This window comes from Perna viridis, chromosome 4, assembly GCF_037379345.1.
Source record: "Perna viridis isolate PV_CMFRI_1.1 ecotype Kerala chromosome 4, ASM3737934v1, whole genome shotgun sequence".
NCBI classification, from domain to species: domain Eukaryota; kingdom Metazoa; phylum Mollusca; class Bivalvia; order Mytilida; family Mytilidae; genus Perna; species Perna viridis.
The window spans coordinates 8127368-8149049 of NC_142448.1; the positions used below are offsets into that span (position 1 = coordinate 8127368).

A 21682-nucleotide genomic window follows, 5' to 3' on the forward strand; every position below is an offset into this window, starting at 1 on the left:
AAGAAGAAGGGGATATAGATACAAGACCATCAAAGAAGGTTTCAAAAAAATTCACAATATCCCAAGAAGTAGTCTGTTACAGTACAAGGCAAAGAAAAAATGTAAAAGAACCCCTTGTGTTCTAACATACCACCCTTGCCTTAAAAACAGCCACAATACCATTCGTGTGCACTCGGCCTCTGTCGAGAGAAACTCAACATCATCCAAATTTTTTCCCGAAAGAAATGTTTCCTTTCAGACAGCCAGACAGTTTGCGTAGTCTGCTTGTGAGGGCTGAAATATCTAAGTCCAACTTGACTCCAGACGAGAGTCGCTCCTGTGGTGACAAAAGATGCAAATGTTGCAATCAAATGCACCAGTCGTCATCATTCACCTGCACAGTCACGGAGAAACGCTACAAAATGTTTTGCAACGTGCATTGCAAGAGTGCTAATGTAATATATTTGCTCCACTGTCCCATCTGTGGCCTTCAATATGTTGGTGAATCTAAATAGCCTTTTCACAAGCGCTTGAACGGACACAGGAGCGACCTAACAAAAAAACCTTTACTCCCAATGAGTCAACACTTCAGATTACCAAACCACTGCCTCGATGATTTCAACAAAATAAAAATCTTCATCGTGGAACAAAACACGGTCTGGAACGATCTACAGAGTGAAGCAGGAGGGATTTTGGATAAAAGAACTCCATGTTTTACAACCACATGGAATTAACAAAAAAACATTAAGTTCTTCCTATTTTGTAGTTTCTTGTTACAGTGTTTGTAAATATTTTAGTTTCATAGTTCAATGTTCAAGATCAACACACAACATGTGTCTATATATATATATATATAGCTACCCCTTCACAACGGGGGCACCAGCTACCAGGGTAGAAGTAACGGTGCGTCTATATCATCGTTATAAATTATATAATTATAAATTAAAGTGAATCTCAGTGAATGAGTTGTAAAATATCAATAAACTCTAGTTTCAGAGTAAAATATGACAGAAAAAAAAACAAACATTATTTTCATTAAAGAGTACTATTTAAGAATGCTGTGACGAAAGTTAAATAATTCTACAAGATAATTCTACCATAGACAACACCAACATCACCGCTAAAAGCATAACCTATATCACTAATAAGAAATAAACCTTTGGCCCTTGGCAACAGTTCGCTGAAGTTCAAGCCAGTATTTACAACCGATTTGAAAACGGTATTATATTTTGACCGTATATGATCGAGTGTTGGGCCCGTAATTAAGTGTTCTAAATCCTCAGCGCTATCCGAATCGCATAGCGGACACTGATCAGTTTCAGACATCTGCATTTTAAAGAGATTCTTATTTAGAGTTAAGAAGTTCTTTCTGGCAAGCAATTTTAGCCGTGAGGATCTAAAGTCGCTAGTGTCATTTAGATACATCTGCATTCCAGTTTTGATATGGCAGTGCTGGTAGAATCCAGGACTACTCTTCGATGCAACACCTAATAATAGTCTCTGTCTTGTTACACTGCCATACTGCCGACTGAAATTTTACAGACAGATTTCACCCATTATCGTGTTAATCTAATCAGAGTAGTTCCAGAAATTTTCATTCCGACGAATCATTTCGTTTAACACCCGCTTGCACAGTCTGTCATTCGGTAGGTCCACAAGACGTTTAAAGTATGCAACATTTTGGCGTTTTATGAAAGCGCTGACTGGTACTTGTTTAATATCACAATTTTTTTTTGTAATATTACTAATTTGATTTCTAATATCACAAAATCCTTTTTTTATATTAATAAATCATTTTATAATACTTAAAATTCAATTGAATTTCTTATATTAAAAAGATTTTTTAATATTAGAAATTGACTTTTTAAATATTATAAAATGGATTTGTTGTATTCAATGACTATTTTTAATATTAAAAAATCATTTTATCATATTAAAAAATGTGACTGATTTTGCAAAGTGATTTTTGTAATAGAAATTCGTTTTCTAATATTACAAATTCAGTTTAACAAGCAACGGAAACCTTATAATTGTAATTGCTAACATGGCCCTTCAGGTCTGCAGTCGGACCCATTTCCTATCTTAATAACTTTACATTACACAGGACAACCGCATGTCCCCTTGAATTTCAAATCATAGCATTATTTTTTATTGATGTATGCGGACGACATGATTTTAATTACGGAAACTATAGAACTATAGAATAGTAGTGTTTCGTAGATGTCGAGCCATTAAACTGGCAAATGAAGAATGGGTTTATGATTGTCGAAAATTAGATATTGTCGACAAATTTTGTTATCTGGGAGTATTATCTCATTATGATAACTAAAGACACTCTCCGAACAGGCTAGAATAGCAATGTTTAGTTTGAGAAAAAAAATCATCGTCCTTATTTTTGAAATGTATTGTCGTTATTTGACACTTGTGTAGTAAGTGAGTTAATCTATAACTATGAAGTATGGTGTGTTCATACCGCCCCACTTGTACTAAAGGTACAGATAAGCTATTGTAAAATGTTATTAATGTTCAAAGATCAACTCATGATATACTATGAACTAGGTAGCTTACCTCTTATGTATGAACGACATTTTAGAATGACAACATTTTGGTTCAAAATTTTGAATTGTAATAATTGTATTGCGCAATTATGTTATAAGGAATTGGTGGTATACTGTATGTTGTGTGATAATTGGGCAACGTGTATGAAAAATATATGGTATAATTTGATTTGAATAACTTCTGGGACAGCCGGTTTTGCCTGAATTTGGATGATTAATATTTACCTGTTATAAGGCAGCGTATGAATGATCAAGCAAAACAATATCTTCATTCGATATTTACTCAGTTTGAATACATCTCAAAAATGTAGACTATATATTTGTGATTTTAATGTAGAACTTCAATTTTATTTACAAAAAAATGTGTTTTTCTTATTGTTTATCGTAAATGTATTACTAAAATTAGATTATCGTCACATAATTTTGGGTATTGAAAACTGGAAGGTACCACGGAATAGATAGAAATAACAAATATTGTAATATGTGTGATTGAAATATAATAGAGGGCGAATTTCATTTCATTTTGCAATGTTCACGTTATAAAGAGTTGCGCAAAAAGTATATTAAAAGATCTTATTGGGCTAAGGCATCTGCATTCAAACTTGTCCACCTAATTTCTATCGAGACCATAAAAGATCTTTGTAACTTGAGAAAATATAGCTATAGATATGTAATTGTAGGTCTCTGTTGTAACTCAATAATTTCAGACGTGTCATGATTAATATATTAAATCGTATCTGTTAAACAGTATTATTGTTTGTTCTTTCTCTACTGATGAACTGGATATAACGAATTTACGGAAGTCGTTAAGGGCCATACAATTTACTTTTTTTTATAATTTGTTATAACGGATTATTAATTTGATATAACAAATTAGTAAATTGATGGCCCGCGGGATGATATAGATCGAGGGTTGATACAGCATGAGATACAGATTTTAACATGTCATGTTCATTGTATCATATATTTCAACCATACTGCAAGTATAGTCTGTGAAGAGGTGCGATAAAAGGTATGCGATATAGGTCGACCTAGGGGTGTGGTATAGGGTATGCGATATAGGTCTAGAGGTGTGATATAAGGTATGCGATATAAGGTAGATGATATAGGGTTTAAACAAATACAAAAAGTTATATTTTAATCTAAATATATGATAGAAACAATTAAAAATCGTTGATCTGAATTCGTTAATCGTCAAATATTCTATGCCACTGATTTTGGCTTACTTTCAACATCCGGAATGGAACGAATGCGATATGCTCTAAAATCGGGTGACTTCCGCTAGAATCTTTGTTCCCTATGGTCCCGTGATGACCCGAATTTTTTGTTTTTTCAATCAAAACCAGAATGTGCGGGAAATGTTCTCAAATTTTATGATATTGATCAGAGAACCAAACTGGGTATCAGATTAATCAACTGGCAATGGCTATATTAAAATATACCTTATATTTTTAAACAGCCTAGCTGACCGAATGGTCTTTGTGTAGACGGTGTAGCCATAGATGTCACAGCGGTACGAGTTCGAGTCCCGCGGAGGGAACGAGAAAAAATTTGCATCGCAAATTTGACAGTTCTAACATCGTTGGAAATTTTTCAGACCCTTATAAATGTCTAAATATGTTTAACATCACCAAAAGATGGTAAAATTTACATTGAATATTTCGAATAATCGATATCCTTCTTCAGCATAAAACTAATAAAGTTCAAGATCAAAACAAATTCAGAAGCTGAATCACGCACGCTGTTGATGATAGTATCTTTATCAAAGGCACACATAAGCAAATGATAAGGAACCTGAATAAAAATAAGAAAGGGGGTGCTTTTATCAAAATTTAGAAATGAAGTAACTGTGGAAAACAAATGAAAAAAGTCGTAATATTGTTCGGCGTATTGATGTATAACATGTAGTGCTGTACCAACCTTAGACCAAGACCTAAAAATGAATTATTTTTTCTCGTTAATTCCATCTGGAGAAGATGTTTGTAATTTTTTCATCCAAAAGATTTCGCGAGACTTTCTTTTACATTTTGACCAGTTTTTATCATGTTCTATGATCGTAACAACAATGTTGTGGAGATCCTTCTGGATGTGTCCGGCAGATCTAAGATAGTGACTTAGAGGGATGTCTGGTTTACATTTGTAGTCACTGCGATGACCATTCATGCGCCTGTTGAAATGTTGTTCTGTTTCGCCAACGTACTGCATGCCATATCGGCACTGAAGAAGGTATATGTTATTTTCGGTTTTGCAAGTAGCATCGCAAAAAATGGCAAATTCCCTTCCAGTGCAGTAGCTTTAAAACGTTTAAGTATGCAGTATGAAAAAAATAATCTGGGTTGTAACTTAGTACACGATGTATGGTAGTCCGGGGCAGTTTATTTCAGTGTTACGATGTAGGATAGAGGATCAAATTAATGATGCATGTCACAACAAATCAATATTATACAACGTCTCAGAATGTGACGATTCTATTCACTACACTGCTCCATCGGATCAAATTGATACAGGGAAGATAAAGTAAGCATAGGAAGGTGTGAAAAATTCCCAACGATGTTAGAACTGTTAAATTTGCAAAGCTAATTTTTGGTCGTTCCCTCCGCGGGACTCGAACATAATTGCAACTTTGAACATACATACGTTTTGTCTCGAATGTGTTTGCATTGTCTAGATTTATTGATATCAATAATTGAATTATGCATATGTTGATAAATATCCATTAACATATTTTACTAAATATCTACTGACATCAATAAATGGGGAACAAATTCCACAATGGCTTTCCATAACCATAAGACAAGTCATATACTTATAACAATGCTTCTTTCTTGAAGGTGTACCTGCATGGATGTGCTGAACTAGATATATCATGTTAAGGATTGATCATTTCACTTTATGTACGTTAGATTGGTAAAATTCTGGACTCTCAGTTTTTCTTAGATTTACAAAAAACCAACAGTGTGGTATCTGTCAGTTACATGGATGGCCCTAATTTGAAAACGGTAGGGGTCATAAACTCAATTATAAAAAAATTAATAGGAGCATTCCTTTAGTAGTTAGTAAAATCATATCAAAATTTCATAATAACTGATCAAGCATAACTGAAGTCATCGCACGAAAACCAAGTGAATATGGACGACGACGACACAGACGCAACCGACGATGACGCCGCTGTCAGCACCATACCAATACACGACCGCAATGTTTTTGGCGGTGACAATAAGGAGATTCGGGGTTCGGCATGCTCCATTTCAATTCCTTTAAAAGCCTGTCATTTACAATTCCTTAGGACCAAATTAGTAGTCAGCGTGTAGTCAGCGTGTGTGATTTGCTGAGAATTGACATATATAAGGTATTTGTTTTTACATTAGTCCTGGTTAAACAGATTTATACATCAAAAGAGAATAAAACTGTAAAACTGTAAAGTTTTCCCACTTATAGTCATGTATTCAACAGAAAACATTCAAAATTCTTATGAATCAAAATTACAATACCGGTATATGAAGGACTTTAAGGCTAAATCCATCGATACTGGCTCACAGTTAACATCAAAATCAATATTTCAACTAAAATTTTATCAACTTCTAAATATCATAACCCTATGGTTTTCACGTGCAATGCTTTATTTTTAGATTCAATACGTTTCCAGTGTGTTTCATAAAAATTCATTTTTACGCTATTAATTTCTGTTGTCTATACATGTAGAAGTATTTGAAATATAAAAGTTTTGATATTGATTACTATATTGTCCAAAGTACATGTAGTTTATTAAAAGAGTTTATCACGGATTAGCTTAATAACCTATTGGCTTGATGTAAATTATCTAACATAGACAAACGCGAAGTGGTGCAAATTGCTAAGACGTTGCGTACGTTGTTGGTGTCACATTCGACTGAACCGGGGCTGGTTACGAAAACCGAAATATTGCTATTAGAATGTGGCGTTATCAAAGGCAATATAGAAATTAAAATGTTCGATAATGGTTGTTTTAGGATTACAATCATAAATCTCTGAAAGATGCCGTTAATTGTGGAGGGAAAGCATTATTCGATCAGAAGAACGTCCATTTCATATGTGGACAGGTAGCATTAAGAAATGCTTGCTTCCCATTTCACCAATATTTCCAAGTTGTTTCTTAGCGTATTTTGATAAAACAAACTTTTTTGGAAAGAGCAGTTTGTGCTGCAGACGATGTCATATTGTTCATGACGTAATGATAAGATCGAAGAGTATTACAATATCACAAATGTCTCCCCTTTTATGTGGACACTGTAAAAAAGGAAAGAAACCGATTTGAAGACAAAATGATAGACATTTTTTTAACCGGGACTTTTATTAACTATATTGACAATTTATTACTTGACCCCAATGAAAATATATATAAAAGCCTTTTTTGTCCGTATTTCAATTATGTCACAAATCTTAATTTTTTCGACGTTGGCCATTGGCTACTTTCTTGCTTACGGCTGTACGAGGACATAATACAGGATTCAGCCGAATTAGATAAAGAACACATTAAAAATAGAATATTTAAAATCGGAAAAAAAACAATCTACATGGGTTTCAATTAGATACGTATTTATACCCTTTTTGGCCCCTTTTTTCTAAAGCGGCAGACGCAACAAAGTCCAAATTAAATAGGAATCTTCTTAGTTGTTGGTAAAATCATATCAACATTGCAGAACAATTCGTCAACCACAACTAAAGTTATTGCACGGAAACGAAGTGTCCCCAGACCACGACGACGATGACAACGCGGACGACGACTACGCCATAACATTATACGACCGCAAGTTTTTTTCGTCGTATAATAAAAACGGGAGATTTCGCTCTCAAATTTTCTCAAAGAAGGAGATTTGCAAAGGTTTTGTTTTCTCGAAATGTTTAGCAACAGACCTTATAAAATTCCGAAACGAGTACATGTATTCGGAAATATCAACATACATCTAAATTAGAGATATAAAACCAAATAGGAATGATTGACTTCATACGCTTTCACAATATAATTTCCGGGGGGGGGGTGCTACTGACTTTTTTTTTGCACGTAGGTTTGTTGGCTTTCCGTTTTAGTGAGGATGTTTTACTTTTTTTAGCGCATCACGAAATTTGTTTTTATAATTCCTAACATTTTTCTCATTGGATAAAATTTACTTCAAATCATTTTTAAATGGTTGATGCCAAACTATTTACCATATCAGGATGTAATCTGATCATTTCAATTGACCTAAACGTACGAAAAATTAATATTGAATCGGATAAATAAATAATAAAACATGTCGTGTGTATTATTTTATGTAAACAATTAAATAAGCACACCTCTTTTTACACGTAACAATTATAGAACCATGTACGTCGCAATACAAAAAGAGATTTCGACGTTACCAACACCAATGACATCAATACCGTACGCTATGTCTAATCTTAAACATAAATTATTCTTCAGACAAAAATAAGTGTTTGCAAGTAATCCTAGTTTAAAGTCAAATATGTTCTGAAGTCTTTCCGTTACGATCATTACCATTGGTCAAGCTATTACTTATTCCATATGTCAATCATGTTTGTGATTCTAACCTGATATTCTTTGTGATTTTTATGTTTAGTTATGTTATAGTCCGCTGAATTATTCGGACGTGATTAAAATATGTAAAACTCTATGTTTTTAAGTATGGCTCTACCGAAGTGACTATTTCCCCCAAATGGAGACAAATCGAACGGTTATAATAGCCTGAAAAATGTTTCCTATAATATAGTTTTGCAGCTGTATAAAATATATCCAGAGGCACTGCCAGTATTATTTGGTTTCAGAACCAACATAACATGTATGTACATTAAGTAGTTCACTACACTGTCATTAACTTTAGAATCTCTATTTTCATTAAATCCTGTAAATCTTCTTCACAATTTAACAAAACTTAGTTACTTTTACCGGTGAAGTATTAATGTCTTGATACTCTTCCTAACAAATGTTTAATTATGAATGTGCTTAAAATTATATTTTGCGTACATGTACAAACTTTACTTTATTGGCATGAAGTTAAGTCATAAACAAAAAAAATATTTTAATTAAAAATCATGTTAAGCGTTGTCAGTGCATGCAGTCTGACATGTACATATATAGCAAAACTAAAAAATCGTTGGAGCTCCTCGGGAATATACTTACATGTACACTGTTCTTTTACGTGTACATAATGTCTATACGTGTAATGTAGAGTCCCCGAAACTTCATGTTACAGCAAATGGGCAGCAAATTGGAATATCCCAACTCAACAGATTCCTCAGTGCCATGTGTTTTGCAACAAAATAGCTTGTCAGACAACCTCTAGCACTGCTAGGCCTAAAAATATGTTATGTTTTCGGTCATCCCACCGACCCTCCTTCAGACCCCTACCCAAAAGTTTTTATTTGTTATTTTGAAAAAAAAAATAATTATAAAGTCTGCCGATTGTCTTTCAGAAAAAAAAAGTAGAAAATGAACCCATAGATGATTTTTTTATGCTATTAGATTCGATTGTAAAGACACATGCCGTGAGTGTGCTCGTCGTGGAAATACCTTTTGGGATTCGACACTTTAATATTTTTTTTGGTTTGTTTTGACTACCACCCTCAAAACAATAAATATTTCAAGCGCCGAATCCCAAAAATGGACTAGGCTGTAGACTAAGTTTATTAGTTTTTTGCATATTTGGTTCATAGTTATCTAAGTTTGGTGTCACTAATCTATGACTTGTTCCATTTTAAAAAATAAATAAAAATAAATCCCTACCTACCGACCCGACAACATTTTAGAGTGGTGATCGGAAACAAAACTTTCGGCCTTGGAGGTTTCTCATCAATTGGCAGGCGTGCACCCACCTTTCTGTCTTACATGCAGTTGGAAGAGTTGATTTTATCCCAAAAAGTATTTTGCTGGACAGGCGCGTAGCTGAGGCCAAATTGAAATGTAGGCAAAATTACGGCAGGTGGTCCAGGGGGCGAAGCCCAAACCCCACCCCCCCCCCCCACGAAGCTCCGCGGAGATAGCGTTTTAGAGCATCATATTTGCCTCTCCTGGATGTATTTTATCTAAAAAAAAATGGCAAAATTAAATGCAGGCAAAAGCTTTTTTGCCTAACGGCAGCTACGCGCCTGCTGGATCAAAGAATCAGCAAATGCTGTAGGTTACACGGTATACAGCGTACAGATTACAAATTGGATTACTTGATCACAGATCGACATTAAATCACGTGATAATGCATTTAATGAATGAACGTGGTCTCATGACAACTAATTTCCCCGAATACACAATGACCCACATTCATGGGTACGACTATGCTCGTGGACAGTGTAAACGCTTCAATGCTTTACAGCGTCCTTATGTTGGTCAAGAGCGTTTATTAAGAAACCCCTCTGCCCGTCATGTATTACAAATACCACATATGAGTGCAAGCCGGGTCTAATAGTATTGAGTACAAATGTTAGCACGAAAACGAAAATTATACCAAGTATAGGAACACTCACCTGGTGGTCGGCGTCACTCATATCGTGCAAATGATTGGCTAATACTGTGTTACGAATGATTTTTGGGGATTTTAGTGGTTTATTTCCACAAAGACAATCGAATTATCTGCTCAAACCAACGATGTTCTAGCTGTGTAATGCACGAAATGAAGGGTGTAACGGATATATGGAAAGTGCTATCTTTCTCAACTTCATTGTTGTAGTGTTATTTAAATGTTGCTAATATAAGGGTTAGTTTTATCATTCTATATAATGTAATTTAGAAGCATTGTTGGACATGCAAATATATGTGAACATAGTACATCGATGGCCCTGCATGGCTGAGAGTAGATGAATAATTTCTAATTAATTAAATTGTTGGTATAATTGTATGTGATTATATTAAATCTTTCACTTTACGCGTTAACGTACTACCAAATAGATTGGGGAAACGCTCTCGGATCGAGGTTGGGTCTGGGAGTATGGCAGAGCGTCAACACAGCAGCCCAGTCTTTATTTAAAGTGCACCAGACTCTTTCCAATATAGTTGAAGGAATATGTTGCATAAATAATTTTTTTTTCAAAAGCTTAAAAACAGGTTAACTATGGAACCCGAGTCAAGATACAATTATTTCCAAGACCCCTATAAGTAACAAAGAGTAGCCAAAGGAACCAAGATTCGAGCGGAAATCAAAAGAATGTAATCCAGAGACAATGACCAGACATGAAAAACGACACACAACAGAGAACATAAAAATAAAGTAGTGTAAAATGAGAGTGCTCACTCCTATTTTTTTTAGGAAATTGAGGGATTTGAGGATCCTAATGTAATTAGCACATTATGATGTCATCACACGTAATATTGCATAGGTGTTAACTCAGTTACCATTGTCAACTCATTAACAACTACTTTACAAAAAATTAGTCGTAGTTCGACCACAATTAAGCAGTAAACTCAATTAGCGTTACGACACCTCAATATCGATCCGCGGCCTTCTTTTTTTGGGTGATATATTTATCTTTCCCGGATAAATCTAATCATCGTTTGCAAATCAGCAGAAGTCATATCCTGAAATAAAATACTTGCTCATAGCAAAACAACGAATAAAACACACAACGTATTTTTTTTTAATAAAAACAAATTAGGCAGGTGAATGCATGTAACCAAATTGAACACGACCACCTGCTCGTCAGTTCACACCTGTGAATGAGTTTATCGGGTCATTCGAGTTATATTATTACACCAAATAACCAATGAAAATACCTGTATTTTTTTTACAAGATCCGTTATGAGGTAGGTGTAGGTATTAGCATTGTCAGAGAGTGGCACCTCAAACTTGATGCGATATATTGAAAAAAGAGGGGGGTACATTCTTTCACCTTCCAAGGATTTTGTTTGTTTTGTTTAGTTTTCCGTTTTGTATTGTTGTTTTTTATTGTTTGATTTTCTCGTTTTTATTTTGGACAATTTTTCTCTTTTATTTTTTTTTTAGTTTCCCGTTTTGTATTGTTGTTGTTTTTTGTTTGATTTTCTCGTTTTTATATTTTGTAAAAGTGAAACTCATATCAAAAGTTGAAGATGATTTCAATAATTTTGAAACATAATACAAACAAATACACACATACATTAATAAATACAAAGGAAAAATAATATCAATACTACAAACAAAACACACAAAAAAACACAAAAAAAAACACAAAAAAAACCAAAATGAAATGAAATGACCATATCAACGATTGTCTTTGTGTCCATATGCAAGCGTAGTAATACCATCGTCCAAAATCCACCTTTTATCATCGAATGGAATTAAATTTCTTTCGATGTATGTCTGAGCATGTAGTTGATGTTTGTCACTGCGGATTGTAGTCATACGACACGATACCACTTCTCTGTCAAATGAAGAGTTTTTGTACATGTCTTGTTTGAGTTGGCGTGATGCCGCCATGGTCACTCCCTTGGCGGTATGTTTTTCCTTGTCTTTTTGGCTCTAAAACCTATGAATTCGATAATGGGGTGTCCATTCGTCTCATCTTTAAATTTCCCGATATTTTTTTCTTCCTCACAGTGTAGAAAGTGGTTGTTTGGATATTGGTATCACTGTTGTCACTGGTATCGAACAAATGATGATGAGTTTTTCATGTCCTCGTTAACATCTTCCGTGCGGATGTGATACATGATGCTATCGGTATCGGAGAAGCATAGTCTTACTCGATCGTCGTAGAGTGACTTCATGTGATTGCAATGAAAGTCATACATTAGGTGTTTTGATAAATTTAGTATGGTAAATCCAACGTATATGGGTTGGTTTAACAAAATATTCTTGCGCGCATGATTTAAAAGATAGTTTCGACGCATACTTGTGCAAATTTTGTTCCGTGTGGCACAGCTTGACGTCCACGTGTTTACGTGTGTTCATCAAGCTGCGTCCGAAAATGCTATTGTTCAACAGTTTAAAGAGGGATTTTTCGAAATTGCTTTTAGGGTGCTTACCTTTTTCTGTGTTCAGGTCGATGTATGTTTAATTTTCAAACAAGCGCTCTGCTTGAATTTTAACACACGTAGTACCTTTTTCACTTTCAACCCCAATTGTAAGTAGAGTTGCAGGTTACTGTAATGTAAAACGTACTTTGTCTTGTCGTTTAAGTTCGGAATTAGTTTTTCACACGTTCCCAACGATTTCCTCCCCATCACATCGTCCAGTAAACCTTTGCAGTAGGGGGATAAGTCATCCGTACGTACGGCGTAACGTTCTGGTGCTAACGGAAAGTCGGAGTGAAGATCGTGCAATTCGTCACCATACCACAAGTCAACCTCAAAAGCAAATCCCTCACGCGAGTGTGCAGAAATCGTCGCTACATTCTGTATTAATGCTTTCATTTCTTCTTCGTCGGTTATCCATTCGAAAAAGCCATACGGTAACGGTTGACTCTTTGCCCATCCGTAAAGGTTGTTTGCGTCGAGATAGCTAAGGTAGGATACTTCCTGGTGAGGGTCCTCCTGATCTCTCATGTATGGATTGTTAGCCTTTGCATGACGATGGAATAACATGTCAACGTCCGAGATAAGACCGAGAACGATGCCGGTTTTTTTTTCAACATAGCAGACCAACTGAATCCTGGTGAGGTGAAATAGTGACACGAATCGAGTTCGTATTCTTGAATACAGAGATCACGAAAGCGCCGAGGCGACTGTAGAACTCCTCTTTGCACGGTAAGCGTGTCTCCTCGAGTCTCAGTTCTTTGTCTGTCAACATAATCGTAGGGGAAAACACCTTTTCTGGTCAGCAATGAAAAATTTTCAGGGTTCGGAAAACTTTTTCGCAAATACTTAAAATGATGGTTTCCTTCCTGTGCAAGATTTTTGGTCGAGGTAGCTAACGATTCGTTTAGAAACTGTAATGAATCCATAAAACGTAAACTTCCGAGCGAAAAGGAGAGGTATTTTTCTTGATTGTTAGGTATGAATTTAATGTCACTCTCCTTGTATTTGCCAATTCCTTGCATGATGAGGTATCCATCGAATCCCTTCAAATTATGAAAAATCACGGAGATGAATTTTGGCACTTTCATTCGCAAGTTGCATTTGTTGCAAGCGGTTCCACGCACTTCTCCCGAAAGGTGGTCACGGTCGATTACCTTGTCATTCTTCTTGGTAAACAGATTCTTGCACGCGTAGCAAGCGGTTGAATGATAATACTCCATTTTCACGAATTCGTTTACTACCATTGGTTCGTTGCGTGTAAGAATCTCTTTGATTTCCTTTTCTTCTTTTCTCATGCATTCCATGAATTTATTTACAGCGTCCGCTCCACGGTAAATGACGGGGTCTTTCTTGAAGCGTTCATCGCTGCTCACACGTTGATATCCGAAACTGTATGCGACCATCTGTTGGTACTTGTAGGATTAGCGCTCCTCACCTGCGTCTTGATCTTGTACTTTTCGAGTGAAACATTCGAAATCGGCATAGATAACGAACGGGTGGCGATGATTTTTTTTTCATATTCTTTAAATACAATGACTTCACCTTCTAACGAGAGTGTTATTTTTTGAAACTGAAACTGTTTACAACGTTCCTCGTGTGCCTGTTGAATCTGCTGTTTGTGAAAACCTTGCAGACAATGATGACAGGAAAACGTTTCATCGTTGCGTTTTTTTACTTCTCGAAAGGAATCGATTCAGATTCTTGATTAACACGAAATGGAATCTGTTTCCTCCCTCCGTCAAATAGAGTAGATTGACATGGTGACAGTGGGTTTTCTTTGATATATAAAGTGGGTAGATTTCCCATTGAGCCGCTTCCTCACATCCATATACGTTGACGATATCCCTTCGTTTTGTCTTTCGAATGTTCTTATTTGCGACAATGGGGTAGCGAAATTGATGCCTTTCAAACACAAGGTGTCGATGTATGGATCGTAGTGACGAACTAGTTCGGGATGATTGGCTTCCCCCACTGGATACAAACTGGCTAAAACACTCCACATCAGAAAACGGTCGTCCTGGTTCATTATGTTCAACCGCGAGAATGAACGGGAAAGTGATACGGAAGTTCGATGTAACTCCCAGCCGCTTTAAACAATGGTTTAAATTTGATCATTGTGAGTTCCGTCTTAAAAATTTTCTTCCAATTGGTAACCACTCCCGTTCTTAATGTATTCTTCCAAGCTAGAAATCCTTTGTTGACGATGTGTTCGATCACTTTACTCCCATCGATTGTAATAACGTTTCCATCACGCTGCGGAAATGTGGTCGTTGTTCCTCATAGATATCATTCATCCCATACTTTATCATTCTAATATTTACGTTAAAATAGAATTTAAAGTTGCAGTGTTCTAATTTGTCCACTAATACACGTTTCACACTAGCGCGAATAGCTTGGAAGAAAGACATTAAATCCAGTTTAAGACACTTCATCATACGACAATTAATTTTATCATTACTTTCTGATATCGTTAAATTCTTACGATGATTGTTGTAATGTTGATAAGACATTATAAATGCCAACAAACCAATATGCAGTGAACGAGTTCTTTTTAATAGAAAAAGGATACGACTATAATGCAGGGCCGTAGCCAGGTTTTCTGAATGTGGGGTACAAACTGATCACTGATAAGCAATTTTACTTGGTTGTCTGGTATTTCTCTTTAATTACAGGCTAAGATGTAAATCCAAGTTTTATTTTGTTTTTTTTTTCAAGAGGGGGTGTGATCGTCGCACCCCCTGGCTACAGTCTTATAATGAAACAACATACATAAATTCACTTGACAGATATTACAGGAATGAACAGTGCTTTTATTGCAATTCTTCATCTTCTTTGCATTTCAACAGTTGATGTAGTTAGAATGGCAAATGAAAGGCAGGTAAAAGTAGTCTTTGACGGAATACCACCTAGGAAGCAACAAATGTCTACCACCTGGATGATGAGCATATTTAAATAAACCCCATAGCCTAACCAATGTGGAATAATATTAACTGAATAGATGTAGTGTAAATATAGTTTGGTATTCTATGAATTGACAGTAATGACAATCTACAATCGAGGTATTCATGCAATATGTAATAGAGTAAGACCAATGATGTAATCCTAGACTTTCTTTTTTTTTAATTCCATAAAATTTGTCAATGGTATCAAAAACCACTACTGATAATCTCTAATCCAAGGCAAATAATATTGAGTCCAAATGTTCCTACCAACATACATAAATTTGAGGGTCAAACATAAAAAAAAATCATTGTCAGATGTATATTTTTTTTAATTTCTTTAGTTAACATATTATATATAAAGATATCTGGAAAACAGGTACAACATGCAGTACACATCTACTGAACACAGTCTAATATCAGCCTGCTCACTCTCTCCCTACGATAACTATACTGCCACCAGCCTCAATAGAACCATCCTTTTAATCTTTACATTATATTATTGCATATCAGATGCATTAATAACAATGCAGTTGTTTAATTTTATTTATAAAATGCTAAAAATGATGAAACAGTCAGAAACAATTAAAGATCAACAGTTAGTATATTAAATGTAATCTACTTCCCTGTTGATTTCTAAAAATATCACTATTGATAATATGTATTAGGCAGGACTTGTTAAGTGATTGATATTCATTAAAGTACTCATTAACTCATTAATCCACAATTAAGAAGTATAGAGTATACATTAAAAACATGGATTTCTTATTGCCAATGAAAGGTACATGTATAAGCATGCACATATATGCTGATAGAACAAAAGCCAAATAAAAAGCTGGAGTGGTATTCTAAATTAGCATAGTAAACATACTTGAAATAACATTTTATAGAATTCCAATAAGTCTAAATATTAGGAAACAAAATACAGGGCTTTATTTCACTATGTTCTTATCAAACTTGTACCAAAAGAATTTAACTTTCCTAATATAAGCACTATTAACACTGACAGGAAGAAACAAAATAGGTTTGTAGACTGGTACAAAAAAAATAATCATTACAACCAGTCACACCTAAGTTGACACTAGTTATGTTTATATGATCAATATAATATATAAATACACACAAAACAAATATACCACAGTCTACAAGCACTTTTACATTTTTGTTAAACAAAAAAGAGCCAAATAAATAAATGAACTAGCAACATTTAAACAACTGTATATTTCAAAATTAATACATTGTTGTAGAAAAAAAATTCAGCACTTAGAGATACGATTTTAAAGTTCTACATTAGACAAACATCACTGTCTCACGCATACAACATAATGACCAGAATATGTTGCCATGCAAACAGTATCCATGGTTACTAATATCCTCCCTGTGATACCAGAGCAACCAGAACTTTTCTGTAATCTCCTGATGTGTCTTCCTGCAACAGAAAAAATTAATAATTACATTTAATCACTCAGTTATACAGTACTATTTGTTCTATAGAGAAAAGAGAAATGTTATCATGTGACATAACAATTTTAAATTAAAATAGTATTGTGTTCAGTAGCTTCAAGATATGTGTATATCTCCTAAATAAATCTACTGTTTACAGATTGGAGGAGACTGAAATATGAACTCCTTAAACAAATGTCTGATCCTTTCCATTGTATGCTATCATACAGTCCCTGAACGAATCCGTGGAACAGTTTGTCAGATTAATGACTGATTCTTGACCAATCCCAAATGGATGGATAAAATATGACAAATGACCAATCCCCAATGGACGGATAACCTAAGACAAGTGACCAATCCCCGATAGATGGACAACTGATGACCAGTGACCAATCCCCAATGGATGGATAATCAATAACCAACATCAATCCCTGATGGATGAATAACCGATGACCAGTGACCAATCCCTGATGGATGGATAACCGATGAACAGTGACCAATCTGGTTATATTTTTGATGTGTAAAATAACAGATGATAAATTCATATAACTTTCAGAATTTTTGTTGGAACAATACTATTATGTATAATACAATTGTAAATTTACTTAAAATTTATTATGTTCAATTCATGTTTTATATATCATTAAAGAAAACGAAAAGAAAAGTAACTGAACTGATGTCTCAATCCATATCATTACCGGTAAATATACGGTTTATTGGAAAAAAGAATCAAATTATTCCATAAAATATATGAACTGACCAACGATAACATGGTGTAAAATGGATCACCAGCTGTACAGATTTGTTTGACAGATTAATGACTGATTGGATTATTGTTGATGATAGATCACACAGTTGCACAGATTGGTTCAGGTACTGTAGGCTTGAAGCAATATATGTTAAATCGTAAAGTCATAGGCAAGCAAAAATAAATACAATAAATTGGTGTTTGGAGGGGGAACCATATCCAAACATGTTTTACAATTAACATACTGAACAAAATGAGTAGATATCAATCATTATGCACAATGTCTTGGCTTCAGTACCCACTGTGGTAGAACAAATGATATAATCCAAAGAAGGCTAGTTAAGGAGTGATTGTGAGAATGATTTCTAGGTGGTCATTTTAACTTCCCATATTTTGATATCATGATATAGATATAATCTGAAAACCTCACAAAGAAAAATAAGTTCATATTAATACCTAATTATTTCAAGAAATGTTTTGTCCAATTGATTCAACCTGTCTTGCCATTTAAAAAAAGGAAGTAGATAATTACTTCTAATTGTTTCACTTGATAGAGAAGCATGAAATGGTTAAGTCAATTGAAGCAACTAATAAATTGTTTAGAGTTTTTAAAAAAAAATAAACTTTAGGGTTTTTTATAAAAAAGTTATAGGTCTTTGACACACAACTTGGTATCCCTATTTTTAAGTAAAAGGATGATGGCGTATTTAATGTAACATAAATCAATATACAAAAAACTCATTGAAATTACTACCATTAAAGCTTTCACTGAGCCCTTATATAAACTTGTTTGTCCTACCAATCATATTCTCAGGAAAGTAAATCTTGTGTTTACAACTTAATCAACAAATAAAAATCCATTTGCAAAGTTATATCAAAGGACAATTTGTTTGGGCAATCACAATTAAATCCTAGCGGATGCAGGCCAATTTAAAAAAAATAAAATGCTTTGACTAATACAATAATAGTAACACAATTAATATCCATTCTATAAATCAAAAATCTATTGAGAAAAACATCAAACTGCATCACAGAACTTGATGGTAATACATAATTCATCAATAAAAATTTCCCCATACAGCAAAAACTGAAACCCACAAATAAGAGTACTTTCATAAAAATGTATAAAGTACTGAATTATAACCATATGTGATTAAATGTGAGATTTACTATGTTGTGCTTTGGAAAAAGCCAATGGATATGAGATGCATGTAAAATACAAATCTGTCAAAATTAAGTTAATCTTTTATATTTTGCAAACCAAAAAAGCTTCAATAATTTGTTAGTTGACACACAGTCAAAATTTATTAATGAACAAGAATATTCAGTTGTAAATGCATTTGGATATATAAAAAGCTAAAATCTCTTGTCTTTTTAGAATTTATGCTCAGATATTTATCAGGATAAATATATCTAACTTGAAACATGTAACTAAGTGCAAGTCTTTGAAAGATCAGATGAAATGGGAAAAATGAGAATCATGCAGGTTAAAAATCATTGATCTGACAATATAACTTTGCTTCAGACAAATTCTCTATTATCAATTGTATAACATTAATGACAGATAAGTGTGTTACATGGAACATGCTCAATACATTTAATGCTTCTTGACACATTTACTGCAAGAACTACATTCCCTAAGTGCAAATATACTACTAAATATCTTTCAAAGCCAAAAAGGAGTCACTCATATCTTCAGTCGATATGGAGACTAGATCTTAATTTTATTTACAGAAATAATAGTATATTATTGAGCTGAATAATTGCAAGAAACATATTTACTGGTTATAAAAGAGGTATTGAATGATATAAAAGGAATTACATTTGGACTACATTTTTGTGTAGTTTTCAGAAATAGTATGGAAGTTCCGATGATAGACCGGTGACATAAGGTATCTTGATCCTGAAGGATCAAAAAACACAAAAATGTTGAACAAATCCAGTAATTAATGTAGCCATCAATAGTGAGTGGAATATAACAACTGAATTATTTGGGTTAGAAAAAATGAGGTTTCTGACAAAGTCATCTGCCCTTGAAATGTTCATTTTCAGTGCATTTCAATGAAATTAAAACTCAATTTACCAAAATGATATACAAAACCTTTTCTTCTCATTAATTTAGATGCTACTGTAATTGTCAAATTATTTTTTCAAAACAGTGTTTTTTTTTCATACTATTTTTCAACCATTGCCTGATTCTGATAGAGACTGACAGTTAATTTTTACTTTTTTATGAAGTTAATACTTCAATGGTTTTTATTAAATTTGAAATTCAATAATAAGATGCAATAAATGAGTTATTTACATTTTTATTCATAAAACAGTCCAGTAAAACACAAATCTAAATGCTATAAAACAGGTTCATCTAAGAATCACTAGAAGCTCACTTAGAAAATATCTTGTGGCCATACCATTTGATCAAGCAGAAAAATAATAAAATCTTTTTTTTATATATATATATTTACAGAGAGGCCAAACCAAAACATCATTCAAAAACTTTTATGGGGGTTATTAACTTGACAACTGTGAAAGGATTATTGTTCTAGGGGTACCTCTTGGGGTACCAATTTTCATGTTTTTCACGGGTATGGTAAACCATGAAATTTTGTTCCCAACAAAAAGGATTGATAGATTAACACCTAAGCAGCAATATTTCACAGAATGTGACATATTTCTGGCCGGTGAACATGAAATGGGTGATAAAATGAACATGAGATGATGATGAAATGAACAAAAGGCTCCCAGGAGCCTGAAACGCTCATCTGGCTAAATTTTAAAAACTGCCTTCAGTCAACTATGTTCTATTTTTAGTAACAGAGGCCAAGTTCTTTCATGGATCAAAAAACCCCAAGGGTCATTTTGTGTGGGATACCCTAGGAAATAAATATGCAGACTTTCACTGAAATCTGTAAAATGGTTTTTGAGAAGATTTTTTAAAGATGCCAAAAAAAGCTGTTTCATAGGCCGTAACTCCTACATCAGTTGACAAATCCATTTAAAAATTTCCGCATAGGTCTGTCTCTTGATGCTGAATAATATTACCCCAGTCAAAATTTTGTTAAAGGCAATGGTTTTTGAGTTATTTGCAAATAAAATGGCTTCAGACCCCTATGTTCTATATTTAGCAATGGTGGCCATGTTTATTCATGGATCATAAATCCCAACTGTCATTTTGTGCATCATACCCTATGGAACAACTATACCAAGTTTCCAATCCTATTGGTCTTGTAGTTTCAGAGAAGATGAATTTCAAAAATTTGTCTGCAACTACAGACGATGGACTCCAAGTGATGGCAAAAGCTCACATGGCCCTTGGCCAGGTAAGTTTAAAATGGGATAGGACACAAGGTAATGAGGTCAACGAAATTCAATTGCCATTGGAAAGAAGGAGAAGGGGTAGGGGTTGGGCAATTTAGCCTTCTGCAGCGGAGCTTAAGGGTTCCTACTCCTAATGAATAACGCTGCAGGGTTCTTTAATGTGCAAGGAACATGGCATATTTCCCAACAAGTGGCACCACTATGGTTAGTGGTCAGGTCTTCCATATTATGGCCTGATGACCCCAGCATGTAGTGTGCAGGGGTACTCCATTCCACCACCTGGGGCACTCAACACAGTTGCTCTGTGGGCAAAGCACCCTAGCCCCCACCCAGGATTCTGAGCACTATTTAGTTGCCTTTTATGACAAGCTTAGTTCTGCTGTGGGCCTATTCTTTTGACACCAGGCTCTGCACAGGGCCCAACAAAAAGGAAATTTCCCATACATTTGTATGAGAAAGTTGTCAAATCCACAAATTCAAGAATCTAGGAACTGATAATTTCCCCCTGAACCATGAAAACTGGTTCCCATGAATAATGGTACTTTCACAGAATTTCATCAATTCAAAGTTTCTTTCTAGTTATGACGGTTTTCAAATATTGGCTTAAAACTGCAAAAAAATATTTTGCCTTTAAAGAATCACATTAGTAGTCTTCCTACAACTTCAACTGAATAGAGACTTCAGTAGGCCTTCTCATAAGAATTAGTTTATCACTTGAAAGAGTAATCAAGGGAACCAAGAT

The 21682-nt window shown here is 34.4% G+C and overlaps 1 protein-coding gene and 1 pseudogene across 3 annotated transcripts in view; both read right to left on the bottom strand.

Annotated features, from left to right (window-relative positions):
- Positions 1-14186: 14186 nt before the first annotated feature.
- On the bottom strand, positions 14187-15002 carry LOC148618720 (uncharacterized; annotated as a pseudogene).
- Positions 15003-15742: 740 nt separating this feature from the next.
- The window catches only part of LOC148618721 (annexin A4-like), a 35763-nt gene continuing 29823 nt past the window's right edge, over positions 15743-21682 (bottom strand). For all 3 annotated transcript variants that reach the window (XM_088577900.1, XM_088577898.1, XM_088577899.1), the window contains one exon: positions 15743-16860. In XM_088577900.1, the coding sequence (XP_088434026.1) occupies positions 16798-16860 (63 nt within the window). In that variant the 3' untranslated portion in view covers positions 15743-16797. The remainder of the gene's footprint in view (positions 16861-21682) is intronic.